The 25,183-nt window shown below is 35.5% G+C and overlaps 1 protein-coding gene across 2 annotated transcripts in view; it reads left to right on the top strand.

Moving 5' to 3' along the window:
• The window catches only part of AP3B1 (adaptor related protein complex 3 subunit beta 1), a 153,409-nt gene that overhangs the window by 36,642 nt on the left and 91,584 nt on the right, over positions 1 to 25,183 (top strand). For both annotated transcript variants that reach the window (XM_063422023.1, XM_063422024.1), the window contains exons 7-11: positions 4,484 to 4,663; positions 18,585 to 18,746; positions 20,896 to 20,993; positions 23,621 to 23,675; positions 23,755 to 23,826. In XM_063422023.1, coding sequence (XP_063278093.1) covers positions 4,484 to 4,663; positions 18,585 to 18,746; positions 20,896 to 20,993; positions 23,621 to 23,675; positions 23,755 to 23,826 — 567 coding nt within the window. The remainder of the gene's footprint in view (positions 1 to 4,483; positions 4,664 to 18,584; positions 18,747 to 20,895; positions 20,994 to 23,620; positions 23,676 to 23,754; positions 23,827 to 25,183) is intronic.

A 25,183-nucleotide genomic window follows, 5' to 3' on the forward strand; every position in this document is an offset into this window, starting at 1 on the left:
AGAGCAAACTAGTTCCCTTTTCTTTTTAGTCAGTTCTGCATTGCTTCACTCTAATTCTGTTTTTTCTATTCAGTGATAACCTAGCTTTGATGCATAGGATTTAAGACAAGATTTGTTGCATAAGTTTCTTTTGGAAGAAAAAGATACTGTGAAGGACTGTACTTAGCAGCCTGTATATTTTACTGTGTAAACAACAATGAAAATCAAGTTAATTAATATATCTGAGTTACAGCAGGTAAAAGAAAAATAAAATCTATGTTGGCATTGAAAAGGAATCATGTCTGCTATTCAAATCTGTACAACAAAAAGAACTCGTGACTTGCATTCCACAGTGTAAATTAAAGTATCCCAAGTATATTAAGAACATCAATAAAGGAAAGGCAGCATATAGTTGGGATGTGGTTATATGGGTGAGGTTATACTGAAAATGCCCAAATTTATTGCTGATGTACATCTGTAGCTTTGATCAGATTTTATTTTGTTTGAGTACGTACCTCTGTTATAATGAACTTATTATTCTGTTCTGGTGAGATAATTTACTATTAATAACAATATGTTACTTTGTATTAACTCCATTTTGGTGGTGAAAAGACTATGCAAATATCTGAGTATAGATGCAAATACGTGAGTATAGAGATTTCTTTTGCAGACTGCATGGCTACTAGATGAAGTGCAGATTCTTTCTCGGTGACATTCCTTTGATTAAAAAATCATCCTAGGAATTGGTGATGGCTTTGTGATGAAGATCTTACTCTTACACTAAAGCAGTGTATTTGGGCATAATGGGAAAAGAAAGCTGGACACTCTTGTTTTTTACAGTAGTCTTCAGTTAATAATGTAATATTTTAGTTTAGAACCCAAATGTGTGGCTAATACAATGTTTTCTTAACTTATTGATTTCATGATGGTAAATGCTTCAATTTTGTGGAAAAAAATTACTGGTTTGTGCAGATGTTTTGTTGTGATAGATCTATTATCCAGCTATTAGAAGATAAATGACTGATCTTTTCCACTTTCCCTGCCTCCAGAAAATTGAAATAAGAAGGGGAATATCATTTGGGCTGTATGATTAGGGCAGGTGTGGTGGCCATTAATTTAAGAGAGAAGAATCTTGGCAGCATGGGCCAACTTGCACTGTATTATCAATCAAACCTTGATGCACTTCTTGTGATGACCCAGCACTCTCAGGTTTTCGCAGCGTTAATTAGAATTCATGACAAAATAGATGCAAGGAAACGTTTTGTACCCTTCATAATTTTATAGAAAATTTATTGTTATTAGAGGAACCATTTGCTTAGTGTGATTTTTTTCATTACCAGCTTGTCAACTAGCATAGATAATCTGGAGAAAATATGAACTCCATAGATTGGGTGTCACTTTTGTTGATGGTTCATATAGTTTACCTTGGAGCACAGCTAATGGCTGAAGTTCATAGCAACAGCACAGAAAAATGTGGCACCTAGTGGAAGACAAATGAACCATGTTTATTGCTTTAATATAAAAAATACATAAATGGAAAGCAGCATTTGAATTTGATGAGCTCATTGCTAGTTTTGTTGGAGTGATTTATATTTTCTCCTTATACTAAAAGCTACTATTGACACAGTGAGATGGAAATTAACTGACTGTTTTTTAGAAACTGATATTTTTTGGTTTTATATTCTGATTGAATCATTTTGTTTTAATTTTAAATACTTTTATGGAATGTTGAGCATTTAATAAACAAAGATTATTAGCTGTTCCACTGATGTTTAGATATATAGTAGGATCATACTGTAGGGGAAACAGTGTAGACTAAAAAATAATGTCTTATTAAGAAAGCATTAGGAAATTTTCTCAGAGAAATCCGCTTGTTACCAGTGCATTTTCAGTCTGTCGCATTCTTACTTTTTTTCCAATTTCAAATGAAAAGCCTAATTTTAGAAAATACAATAATGGGAAAAGAGACATGATCTTAATAATGTCATGATGGATAGCAATTCCTGTATTAACTTGTAAATCTAGGGGCTTGCCACAGGAATAAAATGCTTGTTTACCCAGTGCACCTCTTGCATTTCATAGCATATGTTCAATTTTTTTACTAATGTCTTTTAAGTGTTCACAAATGACAGCATGGTCATTGTAAACTTGAGTAGGAGACAGATGTAATTTGAAATATGTAATTATTTAGAATTCCATATTCCACTTTGACTCTTTCTTTGACTCTTTTCTCTTCTCTGTATTAAGTTCTTGTGTTCTATTTGTAGTAACTGTGTTTTTAAAAAGCCAGCAGCATTTATAGGATATATTCTCAGTTTTAAATGATCTGAGTTAGTGTTATATATATTTTATGTCAGCTTTCAAACTAAATCATATCCAAATGAAAGAGAAATACAGCAAAATATGTGTACTGAACTACTAGTAGTAAAAGACAAGGGTACTTTCTCTAGAATTACTGTTGGAAGCCTGTGTTGACCTTCACCTATGAACCTAAAAGCGTATTTTTGACCATTAGACTGTGACTATTCTGATAGTCATAAACTGATGTGTCTCACTCTCTCTTGTCTCTGATATGAAACAGTGACCTACAGAAAGTCTCATTGTGTAGTCTTAAAGTATTATCTCTTTCTTCTAAAAATTTCAGCTCTATCATATTGTCCTCTGCAAGCTGACCTTAATTGTAGTTCAGACTTCTGCATCCTGGTAAAGGGACTTCACATTTTTCCAGTGAGAAAGCTTCTTAGCTTCTGTGGCCTGAATTAATACATGTTCAGGACAGATAGTGATTTTTCTGGGATTAACCACTGCCTTCTGCTGGCTTTGAACACTCACCTTAGCATCAACTTACCACAGTTTCTAGTTACAGATAGGTTACTGCTGCAGCATATTATTAAGAAGAAAGTTTAGTATACCAACAGATAAAAAAGAGCTTTTGTTTTTGTGATACAGCAAATTATTTTAGATGTAAAGTGTATTTAGCTCTATCAAATAATCAGATTTTGCTCCCTGGAATGAATTGCATTCTTGTTGGGACCAGCAGGTACCAGTATGTGGATGAGGCTGGAGACAATAAATGCAACTTCACGTTTATTCTTATTGGTAATTCATAAAATCCCCACAGAGCCTGAGACTTGTTTAGCATAATAGCAAGACTATCTTCTGAGCTGTTTTCTTTCAATTGTAATGTTGAGCGCATACTAATAAACCACATGTCAGCCAAATACAGGGAGAAAAATGTAACATATGAATATCATTGTATTTAATATTTCTCAAAAAGTACCATTTCAATAAACTGCACTTCTATTTAATTGCTTACTTTAAGTCATTGGGGAAATTATAGAGGTTGAAATGCAGATCCCTAGTGCTCAGATAGAATATGACATTAATTTGCTGCCAGAAGGCTATACTGCATGCATGCTAACTGCATACATATCAGCTGCTTCATATAAAGTATCATCATTTTAGTTATTTGACTTAACATGTACTCTGACACAAAACAAATCTTAATTAAAGCAATTAGAAGAGAAAGAACACTAATCCCAGGCACACAATTATGTGTCCTTATAAGGCATGGTCAGCTTTTGATCTTTTCTTGCAGTTAAAGTAACCTGCTGACAGAATTTTAGCTGAAATCCCAATGTATATTTCCTCCCATTATTTTAAAAGAAAATACACAGGCAGAAGTTTTTGGTGATCTTGAGGTGTTACAATGTTGATAATCTATTTAATTTTCTCATAAAAACAAAGCTATTTTGCAGTCATAGCATGACAATCTTTTTGCATGAATAAAGAGATATTTCTTATGAAGGCAAAAAAGTGTTTGAGAACATGGCAGGATATAAATGCATTTCTGCAATTATGTAACTGTTAAGGAAGTGCTGAACAACATGCAGATATTATTTTTGCATTCTTTGGAGAAAAGTGCTATTCTGTTGCTGATTTTTATGTCTTTTTTGGGGGGAGTTGGTGGGAAGGAGTGTATTCATGACATTCTAAGTATAAAATTTTCCATGACAGTTAATTTTGTGATGTTGGGAGAGAAGTTCCAGTAATGCCTAGGGAACTTGGCCCGACTCTTCTTTACTTTGATCAGGCCAGTGTTGATAGAATCCCAAAAAATCTTTCTGGTCATATGTTTTACTTCTTGTTGTTTCCTGTTACTTCTGAGTTAATTGCAAGTTTTCTGTTAATTTATTTGGAAGCTAAATCTGTAAGAAAAAAGAATTATGCTTACATTGCACTGTGTCTTCAGGGCTGGGAGCTAAGATTTATGTGTGCAATAGAAACAGCAAGTGTTTTCTCTGTTCTAATAACCTTATCCCAATTCTATTTTAAATAAGATACCATTTCTGTGGGCTTATTTTTTGTTGTTGTTGTATTGTTTGTTTTTGCTGAATGGAAATAATTTGAAATTGCTGAGAATAGCTAGTATTAATTCTGATTCTCACTCGTGGTCTAACTGTAGACCTAATACTGACTTTCTGGTTTATGTTTTGTTTTCTAGCTGGTCGCTGGGAGTGTGGTGATGGCATTTGAAGAAGTGTGTCCAGATAGAATAGATCTGATTCACAGGAACTACCGAAAGCTCTGTAACTTGCTGGTTGATGTGGAAGAGTGGGGTCAAGTTGTTATAATCCACATGTTAACTCGGTATGCACGTACTCAGTTTGTAAGTCCATGGAAGGTAAGTTTGTGACTTCTTAAGTTACTGTTCTGAGCCTACATTCTGAATTATTTCCATTGTTGGATTGACTTAGTCTTTTAAGATGGATTTCTGTGGAGCCTTTAGTGAAAATAGAGATCAAATACATAAGTCTTTGCTCTCTAAGATTTCACTAACACAAGGAATCTACCTTTCTTTAGAGCCTGAGAATTCTCCTTCCAGGGTATAACCGTTTCTTATTTACACATGGCACACCCTGTGGGCAGCAGGCAGACTCCTTTTTCTGTGGTTCTTTGAGCCATGTTGCTTTTTGCTTTAGACAATTTTACATGAGTCACAACCAGAAATGTTTGCCGTTCTGTCCTGAAACTGGGCAGACTCTACTTATATTGTCAATACCCAGTGTCACTGCATGGCATACACTGCTTGTTTAGGCTTTGTTAATGTGCTGGGGCACCATGTGGAGACTCAACATACACATTTGAAATGTGAAATGTCAAAAATGGTGTGGATATTTTCATTTATATTGCGTAAATATGAGTATACTTCTAAAAATTTATATAAGAGGTTTTATTAAAAAAATTATAAAAGGACACAAATTCTGTCACTTCTTACAGTAAAACGGGGAGCAGCTCAAGAAATTCATGCTGTTAACATTGTTTTAATAGAGATATAGCTCTGAATAACAGTGTAAGTTAAAAGACAATACTTTTGGAAAGAGCTGTTTAAAATTGCTCTACAGCTCTGATTGTTTGTGTTTATTAAAGGCTTGGGGATGCTACTAGTGTTAAGTTTTACCATTTAATTTGAAACTCATTCATGTTTAAAAATGTACATTTTAGTGCAGTTTATTGTCATTTGTAAGTAGCACATTAACAATTTTTTAGAGATTTCTTTTTTCAGCATTGGAGTAGGGAATGACCCCAACTATCACTCTGTCACTGAGTTCTTTTTAACTGTCTTTTAATATCCTTTGCCTGGGATAAAAGATAGAAATGCAGTGCCATTCTGTTTTAATATATGTGTAATTTATTATGTGAAAATAATTATAAGGAGATCTATTTGGACAAATAGTTCAGTCTGATTTAGTTTACAATTATATTCACTTCTTAAAAAAGCATGGATTATAATGAATATAGCAAAAATGTCTGAAGCAAAATCATATTTCTGTGCTACTGGTTGGATTCTGAAACACCCTTTTTAATTTTTGAAATGAAAAGTAAATTGTTTGTAAGAACACATCTTCTCAAAAACTTGCTTAAAATAAGGAAGGTATTTTTAGATAATGAGACATTTAAGTTATATATTTTTGTAATGTCTTTGAGGCAGTGTTTATTACATGTTGATTATTGGAAGAAGGCAACTTGCATTCTTCTTTCTGACATTTAGAGAGAATCAAAATTGATAATCTGCTTTACCTAAAGCTACAGCCCCACGATATATTTCAGCCAGTGTTAGTCTGTAACTGGACAAAAGGACGGTTGAGGAGGACCATGACCTCCTGTCTTGGACTGCGAGGTTGGTGGTCGTGATGGGATTTGGTTTCTTTAAGACTCCAACTCTTTTTTCACTCATACTGGATGGATGACAGTTTCTGCTGTGGCTTCTGCTCCAGGAAGGTAGAAGATTGTGTGACAATACTGCCTGTGTCAACCTAAAATTAGTCATCAGTAGTGTAGTATTTATAACACTTTGTTTTCACTTTCAAGATCTTCAGTGTAAAATTTAGTTTGTCTACCTACTCAGCAATTTAATTAGCAGATTTTTTTTTTTGTGGTGCTAGTTGAAATGCATGCCTTTGTCAATACATTCTTAAATGAACTCATCATACAACAGGCCATCTTGTGCAGTAGAAGAGATTTTTAATTTAGTTTATTTGCATCATTATGGATCAGTATTTAGGCTGTTTATATGTAAATGTATGATTTGAGGAACAATTAAGTGTTGACAAAGTAGATTGCAGTCATATCAATTGCAGTGCGTTTTCCATAATTTTTCTAACTGACATCTTTGATGATAAATAGTGGATGCCAAGTCAAAGCCGATTATACAGTGCACTAGGAATTCATGGCGCTGTCAGGGAGAAGACCGATTGACTTTAAATTTACATATTAATGAGAAGATTTGTTAAGAGGGTGCTTGACTATAGAAAATAACAGCATATTTATAGGGCACGACACTTTATAAATAAAGCTGATGCAGGAAAATGGAAATTAAACCTATCAGATTAATAAATTCAAGGCTGCTAAAATGCATATTTGCATTTTTATTCAGTAAAATTTTCCCTTACTTTTAGAGGAACATATGTTGCTTTTGTTCAAGTTGAGCTAATTCCTAGCAAGTAATGGTGTAATGTTTGGAACTGATTTCTTGAGCATTTAGAAATCTAAAAAAGATTTTTGAATATTTACCAGTTATGGAGAAAGATCTTTTTTTAAGCAATGTGCTTTAAATTGTTGCAATTACCCATTAACCAAGAATGCTTAGTTTTTTATTCCTATTTCTAGCTTCCTTGAGGAATATAATTTTTAATTCTAATTGTGAATGAAGGAAGAATGTCCTTGGTTTATCCTATTTGTCTTAAAACACTTGGAGGTGCTTTTTGGGTAGTTCCATGCAAATTGCAGTTTCAGAATAACCTTTTTTCTATATGAACTGTGTGTATTCAGCTTTAATGTGTATTAGCTAAAATGAGACAAGGTGCTGATATTCTGGAGTAGAAATACCTGCTTGGGACTTAAACCACCCAAGAACAATTCCAGGTTTTCTGGGAAGTAAAATACTTGATAGCAGATAAAACTGTGACGCATTTCTGCTTAGATGTTTTGTCCTGCCCTTGTTGCAGAAGTTGCTGGGGCTGCCAGGCTGTTTGTAAATGTTTCCTAAACCATAACAGCTTGCAGCCTAGATGGGTAAAATAAAGCTGTTGGTAGTTTTCATGAACACATTGAGTTGCAGTCTAGCAGTTCAGGAATTGATTTTCAAGCTGTTCAACCATCCCTATTCGTGCAAGGAGATGAGGATTGCAGGAGGTAGGAACTAGTTCTGCTGTCCTGGTACACAGATTTACCACCAAACTTGTGTGACATTTGGGAGGGCATCTTCTGAAAGCAGGTGAAACGATCAGAAGTTTTGACAGTCCTTGTACACAGCAAGATGGAGCTAAGAACTGTAGTCTAGCAAAAAGCCAGTGACTCTGAGGGCCATTCAGCATCATTCCAGACAGCTGAAGATTACATGAATAAACTCTCTTGGTGTTCAGTAAGGATTGGAAAAGAATAGTGAATTCAGATTGATCATGGGCTTCAGTCATTACAAAGCTCCTGATAGGAGAGAAGCGTAAGAGCATGTCTCAGGCTTACATTTTAGGATTAATTATTGAAGAATTGCTCAGTTTAAAGTGCTCAGAATTTGGCATAATTGTTGGGCTGGGAGGGATGGAAGGGGAAATTAAGCATGAAGAAAACAATCTGAAAGAAGACTTTTATGAGAGAAACATTAAATATTTGAATGTCTATGTATCTAAAAGCATGAATCATGGAAACTAGCCCAGCTCTCAGTAATTACAGGAAGAAACAGATTGAAAATATTTATTTTTCTTGATTGTTCAGACAAAATACTGAGATCCCTTCTGACTTCAGCTGTTCTGTGATCTCTTTGTCTTTTGTGAAATGCTTTATGTTTCCTGCTCTTACAGTACTTTCTCAGAGATACTGCTCTTACAGTGTCTTTTAGTTATGAGTTCTTAGTGTATGCCAAAAAGGTCATGGTTATGTCTGATGCAATTCAGTGTCTAATGGCTGCTTAAGACAGCTTAGAAGTATCTGAAACTGCTTTAGATATTTTATTTTTTTGTTATTCTCTGTGCTGGGGTATGCATTGAAGGAACTGTAACTGTGAATGATGAAGCTTCAAGCACAGCACACAGAAAATAGTGTCCATCCTTTACTTATGCAGAATTTGTTAACAGTAATGAGCATCCTGAATCAGTTCTGTTGGTTTACTGCAGAGCTTAATAAAGCTTCTGAAACCTTTGCTTAGAAGCTGGGAAGAGAAGGGAAGGGTGTATTCAGGGTAATAGCCTCCAGTTAACTAAGTTACCTAGATAAAGCAGTAAAAATGAAACACATTAAAAAACTTCAAAAATATTTCGTATTTATATCACAATTAAATAATTAATCAGCCTGAATGCACCCCTTCCTTCTTTTGTTTCCAACTCAGTAGAGGATCTACAAGTTTTATTATGCTCTTCTGCAGTAAGGAGGCATAGATGTGTATTTAAGAAACATTCAGAATAGCATTGAATCTTTAAGGGTAAAATTACCCATGATATGGTATGTATTACTTATTTAACATATCATCTCAGTGAAGTTTTTTTGTAGATATACACCAGGTGATATTCTTGCTGATTTTTAAATTTTATTTTTTCCCCTGCCCTAAACGATTGTGAGACCAGAGTATTCTCTTGACCCTGCATTGGCTGCTAAGAGCAAAAAATTAAATCAGGAAAACTAGTTTACAGTGAAGTAAACTATTTCTTCCTTTTTTAGCTTACCCATCAGAATCTTCAGTGTGAATTGGGGCAGTCTGGATTCAGTTAGGGTTTCCCTTTTTTTCAGAGCACAGTACTCTGTGCTCTGAAGTTCTTTTAGGTATGCACGAGGTGGGGTTAATGTTTAGTGTAACATTCACTTATTTGAAGATACTTTGTGAAGTGTTTGGGGCATAAAATGGACTGGCAAGCTATTTTACTGTCACATCAGTTTTATTTTTTCTTTCTATGTGTACTACTTAGTAAGATGAGGATAACTTAGTGCATGAATTTCTAACAAAAAAACCTACCTAAAGCTGACTGTGGAAAGTTGGGGTAAAGAAATTAATCCAGCAGAAGAAAAACTGAAAAGAGAGTTAAATTTTGGGCATATTAATTTCCTGATTTGTTTTGCTTTGTGGCTGCCCAGCATTTACTGTTGGAATAACAGAAGTACAGTCTGCAGATAAAAATGCCATTTATTTTTGCATCAGAATATATTGCTGTGGTTTCTGTTAGTCCCACTACAGAGTTGCAGCGGAACAGCAGCAGTGAGTAGAATCTCTCTAGGCAGGTTCTGTAGGACGTGTGTATCAACTCAAATTAAGAAAGGAACCCTTGCTTTTGCTACAGATTTGATCAGCAAAGTTTCCATGTTTCCATGCAGTACCGTAGTCTCATCTTCTTGAATCAGGCTGAGTTTCTTTTTATTATCTATATATAGGATATAAGGCTTTCTAGCCATCTGTTGCAAGTAAGTTGTTAAAATTGTTTCTATCTCCATCTAGGTCATTTTCTCTGACTTACAGAGACAAAAATAAATTGGAAAGAAACAAATATTTTTATAGAAATCTAAGTATGAACTGTGTAATTGCTAATCACTTTTCGTTTAAATATTAGGTGTGGCAGATCCCCATCATCTAAAGTTTCCAGCCACTACAGTTTCTAGCCTTAATTTTGGCCATTTGAATGCTATTTGATCATAGAAAATTATGTAAACTGTATGAAATGAATGCTGTGTTAGATTACTTCGAGGCCTTCCTGGATGCCAGAGTACTCATGAACTTTAATCTGTCTGTAGAATATTACTCTGTCTAGTAAGTTGTGTGGCCTTTTCATTTTTGAACCAGGATTTTCTCTAGATAATTAGAAGAACTGTAAAATAAACTTGTTTAGCTACTTTGTAAAAATAAAGTTTATTTAATTTTATTTCATTTTGATTATTTAAATATTATTTATATTTAAATATTATGTATATTATTTAAATATTTATTTTAATTTTAAAGCTGAGAAAGCTTTAGGCTCCTGAGTCTGAGCCTGTACACTTCTTCTGTTTGTAATATCAGGTAGAATTCTTGATTGGTTGTGGCAGCTCTCCAAAGGACCATGGAGAATAGTGAATGTGAAAAAATTTCAAATTATCTGGATCATTCATCTTTTTGATAGTGTATGCACAACTTTGTTGCAGTTTATGGTTGGAGAAGTACCAGTACCGAGTACCAAGAAGAGTGGGGGTAACTGAGGCTTGAATTATAGCAACATATCCATTTATCAGTAGGATAAATACACCACCAGCTGTTAGTGTGAGAATACCACTAAAGTGAATCAGCAGATGTTTTAAGATGCTTTCAGCTTCTTTGACTACTTAGGCATTACATGGCTGTAGATGATGCTTAGATGACTATGTCAGACTCTCTGGGAAGGGTAGCAAATTGCCACCTTTCAATTCAATTGCCAATCTAAGTACAGGTACAGTTATGATTCTTCAATGATTTAAGATTATTTTGTGTTTTAATAATTTGAGTCTCCTAATTAACATACTGAGCTATGGCTGGAGTCCAAATATTGTTTAAAAATTGGATAAACATTTAAGCAGCTGTAGACAGTCCTAAAGCTACATGAAAATGAGAACAAATATATGTTTCCATATTTGGGAAATGTTCTCATTGAATTTACCTTTTAAGATCTTGTATTTTTTTCTGAAAGAAAAGGAAGTTGAGTTGCTTTGAGATGTATACATGGTTTGTCCCTGTCCCTGCATACCCTGTCTATAAGTCATGAAAGGTGGTGACTACTACTTGTAGAGCATGTTGTACCCTTCTCTTGGTTGCAGTCCCAAATTTACTAACAATTAATTGGGGTTTTTTTGTGGTTCACTTACTGTGCAACCCTGTAGAAGAATATTTTTGCTTGGCAGTTGGTTCATATTTGCTTGCTATATTGATGTCTTATACTGCCTCTTCAGATACTTAAATTGGTATTAAATTTTAGCCTGAAAAACAAGTCAAACATTTAACCAAACATCTGAAGACAAATTCCAAATTCCACTTTAATATTTGGATTTGAAATAAAAAGAGGTGAACTTTTAGCTAGAAGCAAATGGTATCTTTTTTCTTCCCTTCACCTTTACTCCTTAATTTTATTTTACAATGTTTAATTTATCCCTTTCTGTTGTTTCTTGTACTTTCTTCTTCTTTTCTTATGCTCTAAATGTTTTTTCTGTTCTTTGCTTTGCATGTATTAGTCTTTGCATTGTCATGGTGCCTTTTCCCCACACTACTGAAAGGAAGGATGTTTTCTTGGTAAGACTAAGCTATTTTATGTCTCACTTCTGTTTTGAGGAGTGTGAAACTGTTTTGAGTAAATGAAAGTGATCTAAAAATCATAATGGATTGTTTTAGCTCTATCTGCAAGTGTCACAGGACTTTATTACAACAGTGATTGCACATTTGAGGTTGCTGAAGAAAGATGTTAATTACTGCAGCATATTTAAGTCTTAGTGCCTATTTTTAGATGCCAGTCCTGGACTTAATTGCTGCTTCTTAGAGAAATGAGAATGAACACTCCTTCAGTTTTCACATTAGTTTGCTATGAAGTTACTTAGCACAGATGTTACTGTGGTTGTCATATACTGGCAAAAAAATAATATTCAGAGGTCCTCAGACCCCTACTTCCACACTTATGATGCGCGTGTCTCAGAGGTTACTATAAAATTTTCATGAATATGGGTTTTCTTAAGAATGTTTAGGGTTGGGCTTTTTTTAGTTTACATTAAGCTTTTATTTTGTTATCTTTTCAAGTTTATATTTAGAAATTATGTTATTGGCTTAGTGAGTTTTTAAAAGCCTCTGAAAGGCTGCATTGAAGGATTTGAAGAGTATTTCAGGTAATAAATGAGTTTACATACTCATATTGTTTCAGAAAATTGAGGAGCTTTTTTTAGAATGAAATAAACATATTAATCTGAACTGGGATTATACACAGTATTGTATAGATGATAAATATTATTAGTAAGTTACAAATAAAACTTGATTTATGTATTGTTGATCATGTAACTTATGTATGCTAAAGGAAGCTAAGAATGACATACATGAAAATGCGTTAATGTTAAATTTCACCTGACTTAGTTGGATTTTGAAGACTTAGTGGGTGACTTAGTTTCTTTTTGTAGCTTAAATATCAAAGCTCACTATTTTTACAAATTAGAAGGTTTTTATAGAGAAAGCTTTTTTGAATTGCAAATAAAATCTTCTCAAACTAGTAGAATTTTATTGTGTGTTCCTTAGCTGCATTAAAATCTAGATTTTCTTTAAAAATGTAAAAATGTGTTGCTAGATATGAAACATGCAGCTCCAGAGATTAATATCACAAGGTAAGCTGACTTCAAATACAAGTCCTTTTACCGAAGAATGCCTCAAAGTTGCCCTGGGAATTTCCATTAATATGTACTGTGAATACTGTGTATTCAGGCTTTGGATATCATTGAAGATTAGTTTTAACTCAGTACATGGGTGTGTGAAGCTCTCTTTGGAGGTAATTGTAGTATTCACATAATGTATTTTACCCTAAATGGAAGTCACATTCTCAACTTTTATGCCATATTAAATGTAACTTCTGGCAAAACCTCAGTTAAGTGTTAGCTCATTTACTTAGTGAATTTAGAAACAGGCTAATGGAATTTGCTATCTGTCAGTTTCTTCATTTAAGCTGTTAACACTTTATGAAGATGTCCCTGAATAATATGTCTGGAAAAATGTAAAAGAGAATTAGCGTGTTCTTCCACACTAAAATACTCACTTCTCTGCTGTGAATAAATCATAGTAGATGGGGAGTGCACAGAAGCTGTTTGCAAATTGTAGTCTGGAATACTACGGTCTCCGTTTTTAATCATTTTATTCTCCCAGGGTTCTGAACTTTTTAGTCATTTTGCAATTTAGAAAAGCTATTAACTGCACAATTAAATCATGTGCTACTACAAACTGTTGAGTGCATTTAATGTGGTTTAACTAACAACTGCCACTCTTCTGTTCTGTTCTCCCTTTCCCACCTACTGCTTTTGAAAATCCAGTAGTTCTAGTGATCCTATGACCACAGAGTGAGACAGATCATTTTACTAATCTTGGTGAAAATAAAACATCCTTTTAAAAAAGCAAACAAAACAACAAAATTCCATTGGACTGATTAGTCTTAAATCAGCTGTGAAACTGCATCTAAAGGGATTGAAATGATGACAGAAAGCATTGGAACATTTGAATCTTCTCCCAGAACTCTCATGCTATCTCTCCTTGTCAAAAAGGATCACAGAATTGGTTTTATTTCTGTTAAACTTGCTAATATGCACTGGTTATCATCAGTTTGACTTCTAATTAAACATCTGTGAAAGTAAAATTTGAGTGTTAACTATATTTAGCATTTCTTCACGGATGTGTGAGAAACATATTCCACAATGTAGTGTAGTGCCCTACAGACAGTGAAGATTGGAGAATAAGTGCGTAGGAAATCATCTGTCAGTTGTTGATTCAATAGTTAATTAATTCGTTAAATCAGAAAGACTTTAATCTCCCAGTGTAAGAGTCTTACTTTTAGTCCACTGCTGGCTGGAAAAACATCCATGTTAACAGTATTTATATCTCCATTATGACCTACTCATGCCTTCTTTTTCTGTTTGAAGTTCAAGATGTAGGCCTAGTATCAGTGTAATGCTGCTCCGGTTGCTTTTCTTATCCAGAACACCATAGCACTATTGTTGAGCATGGAGGGGCTTTCTAAGGTCTCTGCACAAGGTTTTCCCTTCTTGTTAGAACCCTCTTTGTTTTGAAGAGGCCTTGCTTGTGCTTGCCTCCTTGAAGCTAATTCTGTCTCACTTCAGAAGAGAATTCCTGCTTGTCCCAGTCTCTTTCTTTAGTACAGATTTGTACTGTGAGGTTTATCTGGGGACAGGGCAACAATTCAGCTAGGTGTCTTAAGATGAGGTTTTGCCTTGGTGGTCTGAATTTTTGGCAGTCGTTTGTTGTGTCTCAGTTCATTTTCAGGTTTTGTTCCTAGGCTTGAAATGAGTGAAGAGAATCCTAGAACTGTGTTCTATCTAGAAATAAGTGAAATCAGGGACTCTAATTGGGATTGGAGATGGAACAAACGCAGATACATATGTTATAACCAATATGGTTATAACATATGTTCTCTTTATTCTCGAAATGGCTGGTTTTATACAGTGCAGAACAGTTTACAGTTGCAGGTGCATTTCTATTGGTATTGAGCGTGAGAAAATATGTAAACTATTTCAGTTTAAGGCAGCGACCGTGTTTCTATCCTAACTGCCCTAGCTAAAACATGTACACACCTTAATTGAAATTCTAACTGCGCCACAGGTTTATCTACTACTACATGGGCCCAAATCTGAGGCCTTGCGGGCCCAAATCTGAGGCCCAGTTTGGGATAGCTCAACCTTCATTCCATAAGACATCCTGCTCTTGCTACAAATAAGCTCGGCAGTGATAGCAGAAATTATAAGAATAACCTATTGAATGCCAAAACAGACTTGATTACTCAGGTAAATGCAGAATTCTGAGCTAGGTGGAAGAATAAGATGAAATGTTGAAGAGGCAGGTGAAATATTCTACGAGCAGGTGAGATAAGTCTCACAGTCGATAGTCTTTATTCTCAGTTCACCAAACACCTGCTGGAAATACAATACAGTGGAAAGGAACAGTCCAGGAGGTTCCTGGAAGATAAGCCCTGACACAGCTGGTCAGGATGTCAGCAAGGTGGGGCACTCTGCTGGACCTGTTGTTTGTGAACAGAGAAGGACTGGTGGGTGATGTTATATGATGGTTGGAGGCTCTCTGGGCCACTGTGATCACAGAATGACAGAGCATTTCATCATAGGAGAAGGAAGAAGGTGTGCCAGCAAAACTGCATGGGGAAACAAAATGTTAAGGATGAGGAAAAGGCTGAGGTGCATTTTCTGAAACAAGGAAGGTAATAATTGTAAAACCAATTGTTCTTGAGGTACCCAGCCTTACTTCTCTGTAAGACACAGAGAAGAATGAAGCCCCCTTGATCCAAGGAGAAATAGTGTGCCATATCACTTATACACAAGTCTGTGGGGGCTGAAGGGGCCAGAGCCTGAGCCACTTCCCATCATTTAGCAACAGTCCTGGTTAACCCTGAAGATCCTAGTTCATTGGAGGCTGGTACATATGACACCCATCTACACAGAGGGTTCAAGGGAGGACCTGGGAACTGTCAGGCTTGTCAGCTTGGCCTCAGTGCTGAGCAAGGATACAGAGCTGGTCATCCTGAGTGCTGCACATCCGGGACAACCTGAGGATCAGCCTAGGCAGTGTGGGTTTGTGAAAGGCAGGTCCTGCTTGAGAAACTTAAATTCCTAGTGTGGTAGAGTAGCTCACTTTGTAGATGAGGGAAGGGCTGTGAATGTTGTCTAACTGGAATTCAGTAAAGCCTTTGAAAATGTTTTCCAGTGCATTTTCCTGGGGAAATTGGCAGCCTGTGGCTTGGATGCACGTATTATTCACTGGTTAAAAGAGCTGATGGATGGCCAGGCCGAGAGAGGAGTGGTGGTGTGTGGAGTTACATCCAGCTGGTGGCTGGTCACAGTGCTGTTCCCCAGGGCTCAGTCTTTGGGGAGGTCCTGTTTAGTACCTTCACTGATGACGTGGACAAGGGGATTGAGCACAGCCTCAGGCAGTTCACAGGTGACTCCAGTCTGGGTGGCAGTGCTGACCTGCTGGAGGGCAGGCAGGCTCTGCAGAGGGATCTGCACACGCTGGATCATGGCTGAGGCCAATGGGGTGAGGTTCAACAAGGCCCAGGGCTGGCTCCTGCCCTTGGCTCACAACAGCCCCAGGCAGGGCCACAGGCTGGGGCAGAGGGGCTGGAAAGGACCTGGGGGTGCTGTGCCAGCAGCTGAACATGAGGCAGCAGTGCCCAGGGGGCCAAGAAGGCCAAGGGCATCCTGGCCTGGATCAGCAGTGGTGTGGCCAGCAGGGCCAGGGCAGGGATTGTCCCCTGTGCTGGGCACTGGTAAAGCCACAGCTCAAATCCTGTGTCCAGCTCTGAGCACCTCATGGTAGAAAAAACATTGAAGTCTGGGAACAAGTCTAGAAAAAGGCAACAGAGCTGGTGAAGGACCTGGAGGACAAGTCCTGTGAGGAGTGGCTGGGAGAAAAGGAGGCTCAGGGGTGACTTTATCACTCTTTAGAGTAACCTGAAAGGAAGTTGTAGCCAGGTCAGGGTCAAGCAACATGACGAGGATATGGCCTCAAGTTGCACTAGGGGAGATTTAGATGGGATATTAGAAAGAGTTTCTTCAGGGAGGGTTGCAAGCACTGGAATGGGCTGCCTGGTGAAGTGGTAGAGTCAGCACCTGTGGAGATGTTTAAAGGACTTGTGGACATAGCACTTCAGGACATGGTTTAGTGGTGAACTTGGCCATGCTGGTTTAACGACTGGACTATATGAGCTGAAGGGTCTTCTGCCACTTAAATAATACGATGATTCTGAACTTAGACTTGTATCTCTTTAGCACTGAATATAGTCAGTAGGTCAGCTTGAAGCTTAAGGTGTTTTGAGTGACTGAGTGTTTTCACATTGTCTGATAACTGTTCTCCATGTGTGGGATGATTAATAGAATTTGAAATAACAATTCTTGTACACCAAGGAGCTGCAGGTTTTAACCTAGATTTCTGACTCTTACATAATACTTCACTTTCCTATCCATCACAATGTGCAAATCTTGCAGTATTACGTGTCTTCTTTGTCTTAGTGGGTCCTTGTGACTACAAGTGCTAAATAATTAGGAGTTCATCAACTTGATTCTGATGAATTTCTGTTCATTAAAATAATTTCCCAGGGTATTGTCATCATCCTTTGTCTGGAACACAATTATTTCCTACCAGATCTTAGCAAATCTGAGAAAAAAAATTGCAATAAAGTACATGATTATGACAAGATCATATTAATACTTCTGCTTTTGGATTATGAAAAAGGACCTTAATCAGATTTAAAATAAAAGTGTTTTCATACGAGGCTTATGCTGCTTTTTATTGGAACTCTGCTGCTCCAAGTATGTTCCAAACAAACAGTTCTTAAAAAAAAAAAAAGGGAGTCAGAAATGTGAGAGCTCAGGCTGTTTATTTGTAACAGTTATTAATGAGTTAAATACTGTTTCAAACTCAATATTCCTGTTGAATTCAATAGTACTGATCTGCAGTACTGTTAGCAGTCAAGGCAAGGGTATTGAGGACTGAATCAATGAAGATTGGATTATTCTCCTCCTCCTGTTAGAGGAAGCTTCTTCAGTGCAGGTTGTGATGCTCTGGGATCAGGACATTTCCTTTCAGGTTGCCTGTCCTGTAGGCAAGGGAGGAATTCCTTTACCAGTGGACTTGATATAGCATACTGAGTGTTTAGTTTAGAATATGACTGCCACAAAGAATTGTGGGAAGAGAAGTCAGGAAATTAAAGTACTTCAGTTGCTATTGCATAAAATATCTATGAGTTTGCCTGGCATCCTGTGAAACACTAAGAGCAAAATTGACATCAAGTAATGAAACTTCCCTTCATATTTCTTACTTTTTAAAAAATTTCAGTGTCCTTCCAAATTGTAATAAAAACCAGAACAAAATTTTAATTCTTGTCAGTTCTTTCCTCCTTCCCCCTGTCCTCCTAACTCTGCTGAAGACATTTTTATGGATTATTTCACTACGCCTAAGTTTTGGCCAAGGCATGCAGCCTAGCCAAGTTTTCTGAAGACCTATGTCTTAAATTCATTCCTAGTTATTTTCCAGAAATGTCAGTTTTGGATCATAGGCTTTAAGTCCAAAAAAGGCCCATATACACACCTAAAATAGTTTATTGAGTAATAGTAAAGATATTTCATTTATCAGTACAAATTTTTTTTCTAAGGAAATTTTGTATATATTGTTAATCTGTCTTTCATGTCAGTATGTCTACTCTCTTGAGCAAATGGGTAGAAAAACCAAAAGCTATTTTTAAAAAACATATATAAATCTTGCATGAAACTGTGGCGTTGTATGTTACTTCCTTGATGAATAAAACCTCTTGATTCCAATATTCTGTGTATGTCCTTGTTGTTTTGTCTTTTGGTAGGTTGATGAAGTGGTGGATGAATATAGTGAAAATAATTTCTATGAATCTGATGAAGAACAGAAAGAGAAGGATCAGAAATTGAAAACCACCTATACTATGGACCCGGATCACAGGCTGCTGTTACGAAATACAAAGCCCCTGCTTCAAAGCCGAAATGCTGCCGTATGACAAATTCCTTTTTGATTAAAGTGTTAAACTCTAAGTATATGTTTTTAAAAAACTTAAAAGATTAAAAAGTAAAACCTATACCTCTTAAAAACTGGTGGAAATACCCTTTAGTAACTCTAGGAGAAGCGTGATGGATCTATTTTGAATTTAACCTAGCTTGTAAGTGAAACACCTAAACTGATTGTGATATGTGCTCCAAATAATACAGACAAACAAAATAGTAGAAAAAAGTATGAGAGCATTTGAATCCAACTTACATAGCCTGTGATGACTCCACCATAGGTAGCTCTTAATGCTAAATCTCTCAGAAGTTTGGATGGCACAAACTAGTACAGTTTATGGCACAGTTTAATGGAACAAATCTACAAAGAAAATCATAGTTGTTATTGTTTCATTAATTTATTCTTTCTTTTGAGGGTCACATTTTAAAAGTAGACAATTATACACCACATTTCTAGAGCTGTTGGCTTGGCAGGGTTCCAGGATAGATATGGCATTAATAAAGTATGGTATGCTAGATTATTTCCGTGAGATTTTAAAATGCAGGTAACTTTTTAGAACTGGAAAAAGCCATGCTCATGGTGAATCATTGTGATGTTAGATCACAGAATGTTACTTCTAACCTCAACTTGTCCTGTTAATCAGGACTAGATGTCCTATGAGAAAAGTCTTCCAGTGATAATGAATATTCATGTGACTGCAAAAAGTCACTACACCATGATTAAATCACCTTGCCACCTATTCTTAATAAGCTAAACAGATCGGGTTGTAGTTCTCCATTGAAACATTTTGAGATTCTAACTCATGTCTGTCTCTTCTCAAAATCATTTAGGATCTGCCAGCCCAGCAGAGTTTGGAAACAAATTGATTAAATTTTTACAACTTTTTTTGCTAAAAATCACTGTTCAGTGTTTGTGTTATTTCTTAGCTTCATGCAAAGAACAAATGTTTGATATGTTTGCCATCCCACTTCACGAAGAGGTTCAGTTAGTCATTGCCCTCATTCCATAAATAATTTTCTTTATTAAATATGGTATTGATTCTCACCTTTATGATCTTTAACTTTCTGAAATCAAAGTTAACTGAGATGTTAAAGTGCACTTTAAAAAGTGTTATCGAAATTATGCTACTTTGAATTGCTATTACAGGGATATTCATACTATTCACAGAATTTACGTGCAGTTAATTTCATTAATGGCTTTCCATATGACTTCATGTTTTTTGACAGCAAAAAAAAAATTTTGTGGTATATTGCTAAAAATCTTAAAGTTGTTTCCTGGCTTTAGATGTTTTAAGTCACTTTTTATTATTAAATAATAATTTTTTGAATTAAATTGAATTATAGTAATAATTTTTGTGTAGTACGTAGATTTAAGATGCCAAGTGAAATGTTACCATGAGGGCTTTACTTGGAGTCTCTATAATTTGTTTTGTCTGAAACAGAGACTTGATCATGACACTATTGAAGGAAAGGTTGTGACATGACACTCACTAGCATAACGATCACATTTTGTCTTCAATTTAGGAGAAAATTTGAAAAGAAAAAGTATGGGGCTTAAGTTGCATATGTCTCAGTCTTCTGAGTTTTGTTAGACAGGATATTGGTATACAACCCTGTAGCTTTTACTTTCTGTTGGATTTGATACTTGAAAATTTTCCAGTAAAGGCTGCTATTGTTTTATAAATTGAAAAATTGAATAATGGAATGAAAGATTTTGAGTGGAAACTAGATAAAAGGTGATATTGAACCTGTAGTAATAAAGGAAAAGCACATTAGAAAGTCTTGTAAAGAATATTTCTTCATTACTTTGTACAGCTGATGTTAGCAATACTGATTTATCAAGGATGGTATCATTATGTTTGTAATTTAAATTGCCTACTGCTTTTTCTCTTTGTCCCTATTACTATGACCTTCTATTTATTATAGCATACAGTAAATACTGGGAGGAAGTAAAGGTACTTAATTAGTAAAAATATATTTATTCCCATGTTCTTCCTCAGTCTGCTTTGCTGATTTGCACTTTGATATTCACTTCGCTTTCCGAAGAAGAGTGAGCTGATAGTCCTGCAGGTCTGGAGTGAATGTGGTAGATATGAGTGATGGTTTGAAGTTAACGTGCTGCTCTGAATGTTCTTCCTTCAGGTGGTAATGGCAGTTGCTCAGCTTTACTGGCATTTGGCACCAAAATCTGAAGCTGGTATTGTGTCTAAGTCATTGGTGCGTTTACTCCGTAGTAACAGGTAGGTCAAGTCCATACTTGACATTTTTGTCCATATTTTTAAGGATGTGCATAGTTTTAAGAATGTAAGTATTACACAATTAATTTGATTTTGAAATGGTCTTGTAATACTCACTTTCACTCCACAAATAAGGATCACTAAAAGTAATTCCATCGTTTTTGTTATCCCATCCAGGGATTATTGGTTGTTGTGTTTCATTCTTCTAATTTTTTTTCTGACAAGAGTCATGGTTCCTTAGTTAGTATTTAAATAGAGTCAGTACTTATTGGTTTGCTTAATATCTTTTTTTTTTAATTATTAGAAATTTAGTTCTGTTGAGTTCCTTACTGTCTTGCTAAGCACTAAAGAAGTCTTCTAATGTATATTTTATAAACAAATCCCAAAATGGATGAGTTTAGAAGGGATTGCTGGATATTGTCTAGTCCAGCTTCTCTACTCAGGGAGAGTCTCCTGAAGCACAGTACTCAGGACTGTGTCCAGTCAACTTCTGAGTATCTCAGGGGAAGGAGACAACATATGTGTTAAAATTGATAATACCACTTGATACTACTGCATCTTCTGTGTTTTCTTAGTCTTTTCTTTTTTAAAGAACAAGTTTTTATTTAATTCAGAACTTTCTGTTTTGACTTCATCATCTTCAACAGTATTTTGTTTGCTTTTCTGTGAAGGGTCCTGTCAGCTACATTTCATAAGATTGTTAGTGCTAGTTTTTCATTTGTATTTCATAGTTTTCGTGTAGTGTGCCAGTATTTGCTGCACAGAAGTGTTTTTCTTCCCTATTCAGTTTTTAGATTTTGAACTTCCATATATTTGTATGAAAAGCCTTGATGTATTTACATGAGACAATATTAATTGTTTTTAGAATAACTTTCAAACTAAAAAATTTTTTTTTGGCTAGAACTTTACTATGAAACTAATTAACTTTTCAATTCGGTTATGTCAAACAGACACAAAGGTTTTTTAAAAAAACCCTTACTTCTGTTGTGTCTTTCAAGGTTATTCATCCTAAATATACTTTAACTTTTGTAAGCCCTGCCATCAAAGAGCTGTTTCTCTGTAGAAGTTCTGCAGCTCAACATCTCTATTGTAAAAAGTTGGTAAAGAAGTAAAATGTGACCGGGTACAGTATTCATTCCTTTATTTCAGATAAGAATGAATCACTATTATTTTTGTGTTTGGCTTTATAGTACAGTATGCTTCTCATTCTCTTTATGCAAAGATGAGTAAAGTAACTGAAGCAATTGGAAGATAGTGTATAGAGTTAAACTCATACTCATGGTTTGAAAGGATTGTCTGCATGTGCTTTATTGCTTGTTTATACTCAGGTTTCATTAAAAGTAAAGTCACTTCTTTCCTGTATCTCAACTAGTACCTTAAATGGCACTAGCCTTCTGATTTTTCTGTCTTGAATGGCTTTTTTGTTCTCTGTTACCATTCTCGGTGAAACATTTTTGCTTTTAGAGCCACTTTGAAATCAGCTTTTGCAGCTTGCCCTTGAAGTTATTTGCCTGTGGCCTTTAAATTAATGTCAACGAAGCTATAATCTACTTAGGGTGAGAGTGCCCGAAAGAGCATCTCATAGCAATTTCCAGTCTTGTTTCATCATGTGTAGCTGACTATTGCCATGCACCTATGTAAGAATTGCATAAAATAGGCTTTAAAGATCTTAAGTACTTCCCTATTATCACTTTTCTGTGTAAGCAACAGCTGCAATTATCTTAGGGCTATTAGAGAGTTTTGAGTATGAGGAGATAATAGGTATGATGATTTCTCTATTAGGATGAGATTTGCAGCAAGTAAAGATGTGAGCACTCACGCTTCAGAAAAATTGTTTGTAAATTATTACGTAGTTTTTAAGCAATTGGTACACTTTAAAAGCTTCAGACTAGTACCCAGATTTCTTTTTGCGCAGTATGGAGGCTTTTAAACTTGTACATTAATGATGAGAATGCCCTCTCCAAATATGTTTAATATTTTTTGTAGAATTTTATGTAAATCTGTTGTCTATCTCTTGCAAAGTCTATTATGTAAAAGTGTTAGTTTTTTATTGATGAATATGTCTGCCAGTGTATACCCTTGAGTCACAGGAGACCCTGGTCCTCTTTGAGAATTTTTAATAAAATTCGTAAGAGAAAAAATGTCATAGTTATTCTTGCTAATTGTGCAAGGATTAACTGTTCCTGTAATGAGTGCAGTTATTTCAACTCTGCAGATAAAGCCTGTGTATTTTTGTTCTCAGCTGTGTCATCCTGAAATATTCATTTGAAGAAAGTGGATCAAATGTAAGGCTTTTGTGAGCTATTTCCATTATATTAAAATGATTAATGTAATTCTGGTTTGAATAAATACCTAAGGCCTAAAAAAGGCACCATTGCACTAGTGTCAGTGAGTATTTGCATATTGGAGTTTTAAAAAATGAGAGCCTTGTTTCATCATGCATCTCTCTTCCTCTGAATCAAATGATGAAGTTAGCAGTTGACAATGAGCATTGCCTTCTATGTTTGTGGCAAAATAAATGGATAACTAACTTGATGTTCAAATAGAATTGGACTTTCTTTGCCATGTTGAATTATTCTATGTGTCAGTAATTTTGTGGAATGACTGTTATTTTTCTTTTCACATTCCAGGGAGGTGCAGTATATTGTCTTGCAAAATATTGCCACTATGTCAATTCAGAGAAAGGTATACCCTATTTAGAGTTTTTAAAATCACACTGTATATGAAGCACAGGAGAGTTACTTAAATATGTTCTGATTTTCAGGGCATGTTTGAACCTTATCTGAAGAGTTTCTATGTTAGATCAACTGATCCAACTATGATCAAAACACTCAAGGTGAGTTTATTAAAGGCAATTTTTTCTACATACTGCTGGACTAATCGGTTTGCAACAGAAAGGTAAAATGTTTTTCACTGATAGGACACAGGTTGTTCTGTGCTGTTTCTTTATCTCCCTAAGAAGTATCCAGGCCTTTAGTTAAGTCCACAAGGGGCCTTCAGGCTTCTCAGGCTATCTGAAAGTTACTGTGTTGCAGGTGGAAGAGTGGCTATATTTTCCACTACAGCTTTTAGGACCTTTCAGTGATGGAGAGCATTATAGTTTTTTTTCAACCAGGCATTCTAACATGGAGAGTTTGACTATTTTGTGGGAGGAAAAGAGTCTTTAATACTGTTGTCTTAGAAAGAGTTTAAATCTGTTCCCCTGAACAAAAAAGGGCAGTGTTTGAGGCCTAAATTTTTTTTGAAGTTACCATTTGACAGGAGAAGTACTTTAGGCTTTCCTCAAGGCCACATCTCAATGCATGTTTTCAGCCGTTGTCTTGTTGTTTTTCTGTACTTATTCTTCAACAAATGTGAAATCCTTGACAAAACAATGCATAAAAAAGTGTCTACTATTATGTGCCTTTTCTCTTGTTTTGCTTTAGATTGTCATTGGCACTTGTGCTTAGGAGTGGAATGTAGTTTTCTGAAAGAAACATTATTTTTTTCCTTATCTTCATTTTACATGCATATTACATTTACATTATAAGCGCAAGGGTGGTGTAGTCCAAGATGACTATACCAAAACTATCATGTTTATATACAAATTAATATGTTTTAGTATTTTATACCAACAATAAGACTTAAGTAAATTTGAGGCAGTTGGAAGCAAAAATATGTTCTCTACATTTTAGAAATTTTGTGAGGAATACCTTACTATTACCCAAGAATAGTCAGTCCAAAGATAATAGAGTTGATATACATAAATTCCCATAAAATATTGGAGAAGAGGTGGAAAAGTAGAAATCATGTTTTTTCTTTTCATTGTTTCATCTGTTTCATGATGGCTGAAAAATTTAGAAGACCCTAAACTGTTACAGATGTAAAAAAATCGTGTGGTTTTCTCCCTCCTCTACCTCTGTACTTCAAACCTACCTGTTTCAAAATAGAATTTTGAGACCCATGGCAGTAATTAATTTGAATTTATCTCCTGTGCTGTTTGGATTTACTTTTTTTTTTAATTTTTCAACATCGTTTGCTTTCTTGATCACTGGTTGGCATTGAGCTTGTATTTTCACAGTAACCTATTTTAATCACAAATTCTCAGTTATAATTAGTTGTCATCATCTCAGAGTCTACCATTCTCTGAACAATTAAAGTTTTTTCCCAATTATGAGCATTACGTTGCAGACGTTATTGAATTTTTTTTCTGT

This window comes from Prinia subflava, chromosome Z, assembly GCF_021018805.1.
Source record: "Prinia subflava isolate CZ2003 ecotype Zambia chromosome Z, Cam_Psub_1.2, whole genome shotgun sequence".
Classification (NCBI taxonomy): Eukaryota; Metazoa; Chordata; class Aves; order Passeriformes; family Cisticolidae; genus Prinia; species Prinia subflava.